The sequence below is a fragment of the Astyanax mexicanus genome, chromosome 5 (assembly GCF_023375975.1).
Source record: "Astyanax mexicanus isolate ESR-SI-001 chromosome 5, AstMex3_surface, whole genome shotgun sequence".
NCBI lineage: Eukaryota > Metazoa > Chordata > Actinopteri > Characiformes > Acestrorhamphidae > Astyanax > Astyanax mexicanus.
The window spans coordinates 46,535,430-46,550,606 of record NC_064412.1 but is presented as its reverse complement, the minus strand read 5'-3'; the positions used below and the strand labels follow the sequence as shown (position 1 = coordinate 46,550,606).

Here is a 15,177-nt window from a genome sequence, read left to right as displayed (position 1 = left end):
AAAAGATCCTAAGAACTGGACCATAGAGGACTGGAGTAAGTTCATCTTCTCTGAGGAGTACAATTTTTAACTTTGCTCAACACCTGGCCATCACATGTTTAGTTTGAGACCTGCAGAGGTGTACAAGCTAAGTGTCTTGCACCCACCGTCAATTTTGATGGAGGATCGGTGATGACCTGGGGATGATTCAGCAAGACTGGAATTGGGAAGGTTCATCTTTGCGAAAATGTATGAATCAAAGCAAAAAAACAAACTCAAATATAGATATATATATATATATATATGTGAGTATGTGTGTGTGTGTGTTTGTAAAACAATATTGTCTATACGGGTACAAAATTTAAGACTGAAGCATGCCCCTCACGATTTTTCATTTATTTGTTTTTAGTAATTATTAGGTTTTACAATATCAGTACATATACATTGACTGGTTCCATATTCATCATCCTGCCCAGTTCACCCTTTATCTGTAGAGCAGAGCCCAACAGCTGACCCCACCTTTATACAACAACATGTTACAGATGGATGCTTAGACACTTTAATTTGTCCCAACAGGCCGTTAAATTATCTAGAACATCAGCTGTGCAGAGGGAGAATGTGGTTCTGTGTGGGTCGGCTCATGCATGTGCGGTCTGTTTGGGGAACTTCTCCAAAAGTTTCTGCTGGTTTTGTTTCTCTCTGTTTTCTCTCCGAACTTTCCTCCTAAGGTGTTTCTCCAGACTGAGCCTGAAAGAGAACACAAAGCGGGGAATACACGTATTTATATATACACCAACCAAGCAATATGACTACCTCCTTGTTTCTACACCTGTGATCCATATGGTCAGCTCCATTGATGAGATACTGAGTGGTCCTAAAATTACAGACTGTAGTTCTGTATCTGTTTCTTTGCCTATTTTATTATTCTCCTCCTTTCACCCTGTTCTTCAATACTCAGAACCCCACAGGAGAGAAAACCACCACAGAGCAGAAATTATTATTATTTGGGTGGTGGGTCATTATTCTCAGCACTGCAGTGATTATCATGGTGGTGGTGTATGAGGTGTTAGTGTGTGTTGTGCTGGTACAGTGAGTGGATCAGATACTGCAGTGCTGCTGGAGTTTTTAAACACTGTTTAATCTCTCACTGTCCTCCACTCTATTACTCACTCCTACCTACAGCTGAAACACCCTGTAGATAAAATAAAGTCAGAGACAGAAGCTCTGAATCTGTTTCTGCACAGTTTACAGTGCTGATCATCCTCTGATCCTTCATCTGTGGTTACAGGATGCAGCACACATAATGCTGTTGGTGGACTATTCTCAGTTCAGCTGTGAAACTGAGATGTTTAAAAACTCCAGCAGCACTGCTGTATCTGATCAACTATTATCAACACAATAACACCTCATACACCACCTCCATGTTAATCAGTGCTAATCACTGCAGTGCTGAGCATGACCTATTTGATCATGATCATTTCAGCCTTGTCATCATCAACAGTCACATCGTAGACATCAAAGGAGATTCAATGTAAAACTGTAAAAAAGAAAATTCCCCCTGTCCTAAATTCCAGGTTGTATCTACCAGTCAAATGATATCTACCCCACAACTTTTTCTCCAATACTCTGGCCTGCATTATTAAAATCATGATATTAATTCTGTAGAAATCTGTAGATAATTCTTGCACATTTTAATATCATAATATATATCACTACCAAAACAGTTTCAAAACAAGTTTCTGGGTTACCTGCTGTAGGGGGTGACAAATGCTGGTGTGTAGAAGCGCTTCCTCTTGTAGATCTTGTTCATGTACCAGGGGACGGGGTGCTCTCTACAGCGATACCTGAAACACAACCCAATCCTGAGTGTAGAACTCTACAGTAAATTCAGATTCAGTATCGCTTCAGTTTGTAATTTATAGCTATTTAAGTTATACCTCAGCGAAGAAAATAATTAGATATTTTAATTCACCAGAATGTTTTTCCAAAGATGTTTCTCCTCCACTCTCCAGGTCGGCCTTTTTCCTGTCCAGTCTGCAGTAACCGCAGAGCGTCCTCACGTTCCCGGACCACTAAGTCCAGCCTCCCCATCGAACGCTCCACCTAATAACACACACCGGTCCATCCATAAAATCCCAACACGATTTCAGAAATGGCTTAAATCCATTTCAAAATAAAAAAAAATATTTACTGTTGTACTTTGATTAATAACTGTTTTTCCACTGCCCGTGAGCATCCTAAGGTTTACCTTTTTAATGCGTTCTGGACTGGGCATAGGAACCCTCTGCCGTTTAGACTCCTGTTCTATCGTCAGTAACATGTTCTTCTCCTTTAATAGAACATACCTGCAAATTTTAAATTATAATAATAACAAAATTAAATCAACTGTTACACAAAATCTGTTTTATCAAAAGAAACTATACTATAATACTCTTCACCAACTGGACAGATTAGTAGAAGCATTTATATACGTTTTAACCAATACATTTTCATGATTTTTTTATGACTTTTATATGCCTTAAAATTTTTACGACGAATCGATTTTTAAAACACCAGTACATTTCTCTATCGGTAAATGGAAACACAAAGACTTGTAGACCAAATTTCCATTACTTTGCCAAAACTTTCTGGGTATTTTTATTTTTCCAAAACGATGCTACTGAAAATTGCCATTTTCAATTTTCATGGCTTTTTCAGTTTTTTTAATGACCGTACAAACCCTGTAGTAGACTAATCACAGTTAATTCATAGAGGGGCAGTTACGTTTTCACATAGGGTCAGGTTAGTTTGGATAGTTTTTCCCTTAATTAATGAAACTTTTTTTTCACTTTATTTATTCAGGTCATATCTTTGTCTGATATTAAATGTTTGATAATCTGGAAAAAAAAGGAAAAAGAAATCTGTAAGCGATCGAATACATTTTCACAACACTGTACAGGATAAGGGAGCACTGTATAAATCTCTAGCACTGTTTACTCATCGCTGTCTAAACAGAATCTCACCAAAAGTAAGACTATACGGATATACAATTATTGTAGAATTCTTTGTAGAATTGTTCACTACTCCCCGAAACACACCTGTACCATTTACTCAGAGAAATGTAAGCGGGTCAGATCTTGCCAGCACAACACGGAGCTGTTAATTTGTGAACTAAACTACAGGAGGGTTTATAATGGATGAATACTGTGTTTGGATGTTTTTCTCCTCAGTGAGAGAGAGATGAAGTGTGCAGTAGAATAAATGCAGATGTTACCAGAGTTTGTGCAGATCTTCATTACTCTTAGCTCTCAGCTGTTTGGCCGTCCACGGAGCACCTAGAAAACAATCACACACAAAACAGACCTTTAATATATATAAACATATCAGCTACTAAATTCAATACATTATTATTTTATATGTGTTTATGATTGAACTAATTTGTAGGGCTGGACCCGAATATTCTGGTATTCGGATATTCGCTCATTGAGTAGGTTTTTTTAATTTTGTTATTCGGATATTTGTTTTTTTTCCTTTTCTTAGCTCCACCTCACTCTAACATCACACATCCGTTCAGGTTAATGGCGGTATAAGTGAAGCTCAGCTGTTTGAAAGCATTTCAAATTGAGTGTAGACAAGACAAAGGCAGTGTGCCAAATGTGTGATATTCAACTGCCAGCATATCATGGTGGCACATCAAGCTAGTAAGTATTATTTCTTGAGGGTGTAAAAAAACAAAAACAAGATTATTCCTGCTAGCAAACATAGCTTTATGAAGCTGCTTCTGTCTGACATTAAAAGTAATGTTATACATGATAAAATCATCTTTTTTAATCTGTCTTTTTAAAAACGATTATTCGATACCAATCAGTGCCGAATATCCGGAGCTCAAAAACGCTATTTGGGTCAGCCTTACTAATTTGTGCTGATTTATCTCAGAATTTCAAACTGTAAAAATGCAGAATTGTCCCCAGAATCATTTTCATTTGGTAGTTAAAGGAGATGTTGAATAGAAAAAGCACCCCATGTGAAGACGGCCCATACAAAATATTTATTAAATCTTAGTGTGATATTATGCATATGGTCGTTTTATATTGTATGCACTAATTCTGAATACAAGAATATTTATATTATAATGCCCAGTCTGAGTTTAATCACCTGATTTGACAGTGGTTTCTCCCCAGTTCTCGGGCAGGTCGAAGAACTGGTCCAGGCCCAGTCTGCTGCAGGAGGTGTGGAGAGGGCGGTTCTGCAGAGTCCGGCTCAACCCAAAAAGACCAGAATTTTCCCTGGAAAAATTACAATAGATTTTAAATACAGTTCTAGATATTTAATCACTGTATTAAACTCATAACTTAGTTAGTGTTACTCTGCTGTTCCTAATGAGGTAGTTTCCTTAAACAGGGAATAAGCCTGGTCCTAGACCACAGCAGCATTCTGAATACAGAACTTATATTGAGAGGAAAATTTAGTGTAAGATTTGGCTTAATCCTTGTACGAGTATCCGATATATGCACTATGGCTGGAGATCCTCTATTGAAAAGTAGTCTATAGACTAGGCCTACAGTTTTTCAGACAGAGATTAAGCCTAGTCCAAGACCACACAGCATCTGTGGATGAAGGGTACATTTAGTCCAGTACTAATACCTAACCCCATAGAGAGGTCTCTCAGAGAAGGATTGCACATAGTGCTAGACTAAACATGCACTATGGATGGAGATTCTCTATTGAAAAAGTCTATGCTAGGTCAATGTTCCCCAGACAGTGACTAAACCTAGTCCTAAAACCACACAGCATTTAAATGGAGATTTTCCTCTGAAAGGTATAAATAGAGAGAGCAGGACCTGGTTTAATCCCTGTTCAGAAGTAGTTTAAGGCTGGTTTAGTAGAGGATCTGCTCCACACTGCATACAGTGCAGGTCTGGGTTAATTAATCCCTATGTTTCCCGGGTTTAGCTCTGGTTATTATTAAACCTGATTATATTACCGGTGTGCGGCGGGGTTGTGGTTGATGAAGGCCGCTGCTGCTGGTAAAGATTGTGATGATGAGCTTATAATAACTCGATGCAAGGATCTGCAGAGCGCGGACAGACGGCACGCAGCGGCCGCCGCCATCTTTACCAACAATGTCAACTCTGGGTTGCCAGATATTTCCACCCGAATCCCTACAAAGGGTCCTGAGTTCACCTTTGGGCAAGACGGACTATAAAAATCTGAATATAATAAAGATTTACATATTCAAAAAATGAAAAATATTTTTCATATACAGTCATTGGCCTGTATAAATGTATATCACAATATTTTTCTGAATTGTATTTAATGCACTAATTTGATGCCCAACACAAACTAAATAAATTATTTGGACATTTTGCTTCTTATAAGAGCACCACTATGGGATTGTTTACCTATTTAGTAAAAAGTAGTAAAAAGTTTTAGAACACCCTATTGTTTAGTATTTTAGCAGCACTGCTGTATGACCCAGATGACCTTTTTTAATTCTTAGCTTAGCAATGACTTTATTACTGTTCTTCTCTTGTCAGACCTCTAACACTTCTCTTCACTGCTGAAACTAAGACTTAGTCCAATGTTAAGCTGAGCTAAAGGCACTGTTGCCATGTGGTTCAGCCAGATGTCTTCCTGTAGCAGTTTTCTCTAGTTTCCAAAGCCTGTGAAGGTGTAAAAACCATACTCACAAATCTTGTAACCATTACAAGATTTGTACTTGTAATGGTTACAGAGTTCTCTGTGTTTTTTCTAGTTATAATGATGAAAGTGTAAATGTAAACTATAAGTTTTTTTTGCATCATTTCCAAAGCTCAGTTTATTTCCATTGCTACTTACCAGCTGTAAGCTCTTAACCTATGTTAAATACACGCATGCATTAATAAAGTTAAATTAATATGTATTTGAAATGTGTTTTATTTATAAAGGACACATTCACACACTTTTGTGGAAGAGGACTTTTGGCACAACATGGCAACATAGATGCTCGCTGCCAAATAATAGATTTTTTTCCAAAGATATATATATATATATATATATATATATATATATATATATATATATATATATATATATATATATATATATATATATATATATAATGCATTTTTATTTATTATAAATGCAACAGAAAACAGCTGTTATATATTATATAAATAAAAGTGAGATGAAAATGTTAAACGTTAATACATCCGGGGTTGTTGGGTCTCCCTCGCTGAGCCAATCAGCGCGCTGTGCTGGAGCCCGTGCGGATCAGTGATGGCGGCTCTGAGCGCTCTGCGGTCGGCGGCGGGTCTCACAGCCCGGCTATTCCCCCGAACTCGGTCCGGCCCGGCGACCCAGCTCCTCTCCCGGGCCGCGGTTCGGTCTGAGCAAGGTAAATACCCGCTGGGTTCTGCTGCTGTGCTGTTTTTACAGACAGAGAGAGCTTAATACTGTAGTGACCTTCAGTTCTCCAGCGCTCAGACTGTGCTAAGCTAACCAGCCAGGCCGCCGGACTGCTGCTTACATGTGGGTTAAACTGTGACAATGCGGAGCTCCTGCTGCTCTGATTAATAAACTATACCGATACTGATTGATCACTGCGTTCTTTAGCGCTCTTATTCTACAGCGCTGTTATTAACAGGTTCTGTTCAGCACATAAACGCACAGCTGCGTGATTGGTCAGTCAGGCTGTTTAACTCGAAACCCGAACACACTTTAAATCCACTGTATGTAACGTATATACTTGTGTCTTTTCAGTTTACCCCAAACTGCCCTTTACTGACATGCTGCAGACCCTGCTTGTGAAATAATAGCTTATTGGGTAATACTCATTTTGGCTAACATAAGTAGTGTAATAATGGGATTATTATGAAAATGTTTAACTAGTGTCTTGGTTGGACTCTGACTTACTGTATTCATCATATGAGTTTGTAGTTCTGTTAAGTTGTTTTCAATGTGTGCCTTTGTGTCCTGTTTAAATCTGTTGAACAAAAATAATTGTCATTTGCTTGCTGTTTTTACAGTTATTGTGCGTTATGGAAGTCACGGAAAGAGAATGTTTGTCATCAAGCCGACAGACTTCTACGATAGAAGATTTCTTCATTTGATGGTAACATTTTCTTTATTTATTTGGTAAATAAGACTTTGTAATCAGGTTCTACAGTATATGATACTTCACATCTCTATTGCAGAAATATTACATACTGCTGACTGGGATTCCTGTTGCAGCGTTTGTGACGTTTGTGAACATTTTCATTGGTAAGTTCTACTTAAAGTTTCAATTTCAGGGATGATGTGGATGAAGGATTTCGCTTAATTGTTTTGGTATTTCAAGTTATTGAATGTAGTTCTTAAATACATGTTTGTTTGTTTTTATTTTAATATGTTTTAGGTGAGGCTGAGTTGGCTGAGACCCCTGAGGGCTATGAGCCGGAGCATTGGGAATATTACAAGGTAAACTGGTCAGAGTATCCATAGACTAAATCACCTCCAACTTAAATCCAACCCACTACATTTAGCTAATTATACACCTGTCCTGTTTGCTCCAAACCTTCTGACTTCTTAATTTAGTTTAAACCAAAACACCAGGTGTCAAAGGTGCCATGAACCACATTCTGAATCACAGGACCAGAAACAGGGTCTACCAAAAGAGGTGTTCTTGGTCTAGATCAGCTGAACCACACACTTTTTAGTGGTTCAGACTTCATTTTGGATGGTTCAGATCAATACAGGACATGGTGTCACCCATTAAATGATAGAAGAATACAGTGTCTTTCATGCAGCAGTGTACTGATTACGGTGCTGGTCATTCTGTAGCTACTGTAACTGTCTACACATTAATAGATCATGTTTATTTCTCCCACTCATTGGGCAGCTAATGTTAAAATTAACATTTACATACAAATACATTCTCACATCTATTATGTTATGTTTTCATGTGTGTGAAGATAACTATCTATACCAGGGGTCACTAATAGGTGGACCGCGGTCCGGGTCCGGAACCAAACGTTGTCCAATCCGGACCCAAACCGATAAACTACTGAGAAGGGTTTAATTCTGACAGAATTCATTTAAAGCGGCAGAACGTTTATTGTCTTTGCAGCGCAGTATCACTAAACACTCTCCTCTGCCAATCAGATGTGTGCAGATCAGAGCGCGCGGAGCCACACAGGCGAAGCAGGTGGTGAGAAGTCGGAGAATAAAGCGAAAAAGGCTAATAAAATAAAATACTACATTTATAAAACATACTAACAGTAATGAATTAAAGAGAAACAACCGAGACAAGAGTGCAAACCGTCCACTTTACTCCACCTGATCAAAACTCCTCAGCAAGAAAAAAACTCCCTCGCTCGCAGGCGCGCTCTCTTTACTACCCAAAACAAGCCTACCTCAACACTAGGGCAAAAAGCATTGGCAAATCCCCCCATCAGTTTTACCCACAACATAATCAAGTCTGATACAGTAATAATATTAAATCAAATAATTTTTTTTTTTTTTTTAAAGCTGATATTTTGGACAAGTTCAGCAAACATTTCTCTATATATTGTATGATTTTTCATTCATGTAATTATCATGACATGCAGTCTCAAGTCTAATATCAATAAAGTTCAATAGAATAAATATAGCATGTTGAAACAAAGTTAACATTCAGATTTACATTAATCGACTCGATAAGTTTAGGGTGTTTCCATTTATTGTATGATAGGTTGATAATGTAATTATTGTGACAGGCCTATTTAAAACAATAAATATGGTTGAAATATACTAGTATGTGTAATTTGTTTTGTCTTTCAGTTGTTGATGACATAAAACACTGACAGAACTACTGGGCTTCTTCAGTATACAGTATATAATACTGAATTATAACGTTAAAAATGGCGACGGTCTGGACCTTGGCCTGAAGAAATTTTGGACCGAACTGAATTCTAATTAAATACCCCTGATCTATACTATTTTGTCACTGTCTAACATGGATGCAGCTGTCATTCACATTGTGTAACAGTTTCATTATAAATAGAGCACCAAAATGACTCAGAATAAAGGGCTCTTTAAATTCAATTGGTTTAACATTATAAATGTTTTTTCTCCTTTTATTTTATGATTAAATAAAAAATTAGATTAAATTATGATTTGGGTATTTTATTCAGTATTTATGTATATCAGTTATATTGTGTATGACTATGGATATCTGAATGTTTTCTGTTCCAGCATCCCATCACCAGGTGGATCTCCCATTACATGTATGACAGCCCAGTGAAGGACTATGAGAAGATGATGGCGCTCATCCATGTTGAAGCTGAGAAAGTTGAGATGAGGTAAACCTGCTGATCCTCATATATCACATAACCTCCCGTCATAATATGTTTATTATAATATGAAAAATAACTTTTCTGAGTTATGAATATGTATGGTTGATTAAGTGTGTGCCACCTAGTGCATTCTAAATTTATTGTTGTGTGTAATTTTTTTTTCCTCCTTATAACAATATTTACTCTAACATTCGTGTTTTGACACTCCAGGTGCATTTTCTAATGCTCAAATTAAGACATTTGCATTATTATATTGTTATAATTATAAATGATGGTTGGAATATCATAAATGTGACTTTATAGTTGTTTATAACAAGTTATATTTTTAGTTGCTTCTAAATAGAAGGATTAAAAATTAAACCATTTAAATTTGGTGGAGGGGGGTTAATTAGATTTTAATCAGATAATCATCCAGTGCAACCGTAAATGTTTCAGACTGATATAATAATTTTATAGAAATTAAATAACTTTTATTTGTTTATGTTCTTGTTTGTAGAAAACTGAAGTTGGAGGTCCGGAGGCACATGCGGGAGAAAGGAGACGGCCCGTGGTTCCACTTGGAGACGATTGATAAAAGTCTGATTGATCAGGGTCACAAGGCAACACCCGATGATTAACCGCAGTTCATTACCTCGGAACTCTCAGAATCTTGTAATTATACAATGTATAATGCATATTAATATTTGTGCAGGTATTTGTGTTCTTTTTGCCATTGGCACCAAAAATAAAGTGTAATAATATAATTCTGCTTGTTTTATTGAAACTGTGTAACTAATTATCTTTGTGTGCAGTGATGAAAATAAGTATTTGATACATGTCCAATTTTGCAAGCATTCCGACCAAAAAGAATAAAGAGCTCTGTAATTTTTAGAAACAGAGAAAGAAAAAATATATATATTTGAAAACAGAAAATCATATTTGTATTGTTTTGCATTTTATTATTTCCTTAGCCCAGGTATCAAATCCACAATCTTCTCAACAGCCCAGTGCTCTAACCCCTGAGCCACCGCTGCCCCAAATGATTGACACCCGCCTAGCCTTCAGATCAGCTGTATGAAAGATCAGTCCAGGCCTAGACAAGGGAAACCTTTTTTTGGCCAGTGTGTGTATTTTAGAAGATGTGAAGGTGTTTTTTCATCAACATGAAGTGGCAACATTATTTCTCCTTCTCTTGAACATTTTTTCTTTTTGTTTTGAAGCTGCTACATCATTTCTCCTTTTTTCCTCTAAATTTGCAACATTGTCTCCTTCTTTTGTTAACCTCAAAATATTAATAAACAATAATCATAACATAGGGTTTAAATCTGTGATTGGGTTAAAAAAAATAGCTTTAAAGGGATAATCCACATTTCAATGCAACCTGTTAAATGTATTCAATCCATAAGATTTTTTAAGGTTTTTATATTTATATTTTTCTGACAAACTAAAAATGGAAAACAAAGTTAAAATATCCTGACTAAAGTTCATGGAATCCAGTTACGTTTGCCAGCTCGTCTCCAACCTGGAGATGATGTCTTCAAATCATTTTCATTTTTTACAGGGGAAAATGGCTAGCCTGGAGAGACAAACTATTTGTAACTATTTACAGAAACATATTTACGTAAGACCTTAACATCAATGAATGAATCAACACTAAAAACTTTAGTTCACATAGCTGAGCCAGGTTGGATGGAAAACATCTGTGAACAGCAGTTTTCATGTCTTGCTACAGAAGCTCAGTGGTATTTAGGTCAGGACTTTGAGAGAACCATTTTAACACATGAGTATTCGTTGATGTAAACCATTCCACTGTAGTTCTGGCTGTATGTTCAGGGTCATTGTCTTGCTGGAAGTAGAGTCTGGGTTGTCCTGTATTTATCTCCACCCTTCTTCCCATCAGCTCTGACCAGCTTGAGTGACCTGGGGTTGAATGGAAGTGAGGTTTAGTGTGACCGGATTGAATGTGATGGGGTTGAGTGTGAACTGATTGAATGTGACTGGGTTGAGTGTGACAGGATTTAATGTGACGGGGTTGAGTGTGACCGGATTGAATGTGAATGGATTGAATGTGACTGGGTTGAGTGTGAACGGATTGAATGTGACTGGGTTGAGTGTGACCGGAGTGAATGTGACGGGGTTGAGTGTCCTGGGGTTGAATGTAAGTGAGGTTTAGTGTCCTGAGGTTGAATGTAAGTGAGGTTTAGTGTGACCTGATTGAGTGTGATCGGATTAAATGTGTCTGGGTTAAGTGTGAACGGATTTAATGTGACAGGGTTGAGTGTGAACTGATTTAAAGTGACGGGGTTGAGTGTGAACGGATTAAATGTGACGGGGTTGAGTGTGACCGGAGTGAATGTGACGGGGTTGAGTGTCCTGGGGTTCAATGTAAGTGAGGTTTAGTGTCCTGAGGTTGAATGTAAGTGAGGTTTAGTGTGACCTGATTGAGTGTGATCGAATTGAGTGTGACGGGGTTGAGCGCAAGGGCGTAGGAGCGGGCTTGATATTGGGGGGGGACACATTTGCCAATATGAACCCAAGCCCACCCTATAGTTTCCTAGAACAACATTTGTGGAAATTACTTTAAATTAAAAGTAAATTATTATTATAAGGTGATTTTACAACCTAAACAGGTTACTCCACGTTACAGTTACTGTTGTTAGAAAAAAATATGCATGCAATGTCTGAATTATAAACATAGCACAAAAATTATCAGTTATCACCTAATATTTAAAATAATATAACAGATTTGGTTATTATTATTATTATTATTATTATGTATTGGCATGTCAATTCTGTCATATATTTACATTTTCTCCTGCGCTTTTATTTTTTTTTCTACTGAGAGCTCTTCTTAAGATGGTGTCCTTTTATGTAAAAGAATGTAACTTTACGTTGCATAGAGATTTTTATAAACGTCAGGACATGTGGTCTTACTGTGAACTACAAATGAACAGAAGTCACGTTACAGCAGTGTTTCTCAACCCTGTTCTTACATATTCTACTGCATATTAACACTGTTCTGCATGTTCTTGAGCTTCCTCTGCTTTAAAGGCATTTAATAAAGTGGTGGTATGATGTGTCTAATACACTGCTGGATTTACATGATTAATTTAGGCTCCATAGGCGGCTAAAGGATTTTAACAGGTAAACTCAGTAAATTACTGTTTATTAGCTGATCAGGTGGATCAGGTGGAAAACACAGATTTAGGGCAGTGATCAGGGTTAAGAAACTGCTTTAAACTACAAACATAAAGTACTGTACTAAATCCTGGCTATCCACTACATGCAGCTTCTAGTTAACTAGTTAGTTAAATTCATTTTCGTTCATTATAGCTCACACTAAGTCCTGCAATCCTAAATTAATAAACAGTTTGAAAATGAAATAGTGATTAGCTGATCAGGTACAGGTCAAGTTGAACATAACATATATATATATTTTTTTTCTTTAACCCTGACTCCCTATCTAATTAATTTAAGTTAAACTAACTCACTAACACAGCTGCAGTTTATTAATCAAACTGTGTGTTTTGATTCAGAGACGTGTATTTTTAACCAGTTATCAGAAACATATCATCACAGTTTACGTGGTTAGCCTATCGTTACCTTTCTGTTAGAAAAATCTCCGTATATCCAGATCTGTTTTAAAATCAGCTGAAACGGCTGCAGCCCGATCCCGCTGCTAAATCTCACAGCGAGGGGGCGGGGCTTCCCCAACAGCAAACTGACTCTCCTCCTCCGATTGGTCCGGTCTGTCTCCTCATTAATATTACGGCTGATGTGAGCGAACTGATTTCATTTTTGGGGGGGACAAATCCACCTATTTCTAATATTGGGTGGGACATGTCCCACCCATCCCCCCCCCACCCCCCCCCCCCCCCCAACCCCCCCCCCCCCCCCCCCCCCGGTTCCGACGCCTATGGTTGAGCGTGACCAGATTGAATGTGACGGGGTTAAGTGTGAACGGATTTAATGTGACTGGGTTGAGTGTGAATGGATTTAATGTGACGGGGTTGAGTGTGACTGGAATGAATGTGACGGGGTTGAGTGTGAACGGAATAAATGTGTCTGGGTTAAGTGTGAACGGATTTAATGTGAAAGGGTTGAGTGTGAACGGATTTAATGTGACGGGGTTGAGTGTGAACGGATTAAATGTGACGGGGTTGAGCGTGATAGGATTGAATGTGACGGGATTGAGTGTGACCGGATTAAACGTGACTGGGTTGAATGTGACCGGATTGAATGTGACGGGGTTGAGTGTCCTGGGGTTGAATGTACGGGAGGTTTAGCGTGACCGGATTGATAGTGACAGGGTTGAGTGTCCTGGGGTTGAATGGAAGTGAGGTTTAGTGTGACCGGATTGAATGTGACGGGATTGAGTGTCCTGGGGTTGAATGTAAGGGAGGTTTAGCGTGACCGGATTGATAGTGACAGGGTTGAGTGTCCTGGGGTTGAATGGAAGTGAGGTTTAGTGTGACCGGATTGAATGTGACGGGATTGAGTGTCCTGGGGTTGAATGTAAGGGAGGTTTAGCGTGACCGGATTGATAGTGACAGGGTTGAGTGTCCTGGGGTTGAATGGAAGTGAGGTTTAGTGTGACCGGATTGAATGTGACGGGATTGAGTGTCCTGGGGTTGAATGTAAGGGAGGTTTAGCGTGACCAGATTGAATGTGACCGCATTGACACTTTACCAAGACAATGGCTGTGTCTCAATTCAGGGGCTGCATCCTTCGAAGGACGCAGTCTACGAAGGTGTGTCCTTCGAAGGATGGGTAGGCTGCGATGGCAGTACTGAAATGGGACAGTCTTCCCTACGAAGTATTTCCTGTTTCATGTTTGAGATTCTACCCGCCACAACCAAAGTCAAAGCTGAGAAATGAGCCAGAGATTTTGATTCTCGTTTTGCTTCAGACCACAAAATACTAAATTAATTAAGTCCAGGTTACTTAACTGTGCAGTTACTTAAATATTTTAAATGTGAACGTGTGGAACTGAACATACATACACACACATTATACAATATATATATATATATATATATTATTTAGTTTATGTAAATAAATATATAAGTATCTATAAACTATTAACATATAACAACATAAACATGATACTACATATATAAACTAAATAATACTTATATATTTATATATAAACTAAATAATATAAATGATATAATATATAAATAATATTTATAATATCTATAAGTATTTATATATCTATAAACTACATAATAATACATATACTACTTAATACAGCCGACTGCTCTGCCCTTTTCGCGCTGAAATAGGCCGTCGCGCAATGAATCTTGGGATACTGTAGGCTGTGAAGGATACACCCGATGGATCCTTCGTTTCCGAGGAAAAGAAGGCTGCATTCGTCGGCTGCATTCGAAGTAGTCTTTGAAATGGGACAGCCTATTCACACCGCTGTGACGTAATCGGCCTTCAAATGAGTAAGGATGCAGCCCCCTGAATTGAGACAGAATATACCCGCACTGAAACACTTTATTTTTTCTTAAAACTTAACATTTGTTTAAACTTAAAAGCAGTAGTATTATAAAGTTGATTAGTGTTTTGTTAAACGTTATGGTTATGTCAGTTACAGGGAGGCTATTGTGTATTAACATGTTAACAAAGATCAATTTCAGTGCATTAAAGGTGCAAAGTGAACATTGTTTCAACAAACTGTAGGCTACCTGTACTGTATAATACTGTGCGTGTTTACATATGCTAATACACAATACTCCCATGTTACCTGTGTCCAATACGCTGGCCTGAGCACCTCACTCTTTTGTTTTTATAGCCAATAGAAAAGCGCAGCCGCCCTCAATGTATTTACATACATCAGGACTTCACCAATCGGCGCTCGAGGAGACGCTGACACGAGGCTTGTTTCTCAAAATCAGCGTGGCCCCGCCCACTGACAATGTTTTCATCGTCATATCCGAGG

General features: G+C 38.0%; 2 protein-coding genes across 2 annotated transcripts; one reads left to right on the top strand and one right to left on the bottom strand.

Moving 5' to 3' along the window:
- Positions 1 to 360: 360 nt before the first annotated feature.
- Positions 361 to 5,095, bottom strand: mrpl47 (mitochondrial ribosomal protein L47). The gene is made up of 7 exons (XM_007236645.3): positions 4,943 to 5,095; positions 4,114 to 4,244; positions 3,233 to 3,293; positions 2,228 to 2,324; positions 1,952 to 2,082; positions 1,728 to 1,823; positions 361 to 726 (listed from the first exon to the last, which is right to left on the bottom strand). The coding sequence occupies exons 1-7, from the start codon at positions 5,068 to 5,070 to the stop codon at positions 618 to 620; spliced, it is 753 nt and encodes a 250-aa protein (XP_007236707.3). The 5' UTR covers positions 5,071 to 5,095; the 3' UTR covers positions 361 to 617.
- Positions 5,096 to 6,165: 1,070 nt separating this feature from the next.
- Positions 6,166 to 9,994, top strand: ndufb5 (NADH:ubiquinone oxidoreductase subunit B5). The gene is made up of 6 exons (XM_007236646.4): positions 6,166 to 6,334; positions 6,966 to 7,051; positions 7,134 to 7,200; positions 7,334 to 7,395; positions 9,151 to 9,257; positions 9,748 to 9,994. Exons 1-6 carry the CDS (start codon positions 6,217 to 6,219, stop codon positions 9,866 to 9,868), a joined length of 561 nt encoding a protein of 186 aa, XP_007236708.2. The 5' UTR covers positions 6,166 to 6,216; the 3' UTR covers positions 9,869 to 9,994.
- Positions 9,995 to 15,177: the final 5,183 nt, after the last annotated feature.

Bases quoted from the DNA above. Each gene is read 5' to 3' on its own strand.
- mrpl47 (XM_007236645.3), bottom strand. From the start codon at position 5,070: ATGGCGGCGGCCGCTGCGTGCCGTCTGTCCGCGCTCTGCAGATCCTTG. The intron at 3,294-4,113 runs GTGATTAAACTC...ATTGTTTTCTAG, and splicing joins AGAAACCACTGTCAAATCAG to GTGCTCCGTGGACGGCCAAA. The intron at 2,083-2,227 runs GTAAACCTTAGG...GTGTGTTATTAG, and splicing joins GTCCAGAACGCATTAAAAAG to GTGGAGCGTTCGATGGGGAG.
- ndufb5 (XM_007236646.4), top strand. From the start codon at position 6,217: ATGGCGGCTCTGAGCGCTCTGCGGTCGGCGGCGGGTCTCACAGCCCGG. The intron at 7,052-7,133 runs GTAACATTTTCT...TCTCTATTGCAG, and splicing joins GAAGATTTCTTCATTTGATG to AAATATTACATACTGCTGAC. The intron at 7,396-9,150 runs GTAAACTGGTCA...TTTCTGTTCCAG, and splicing joins AGCATTGGGAATATTACAAG to CATCCCATCACCAGGTGGAT.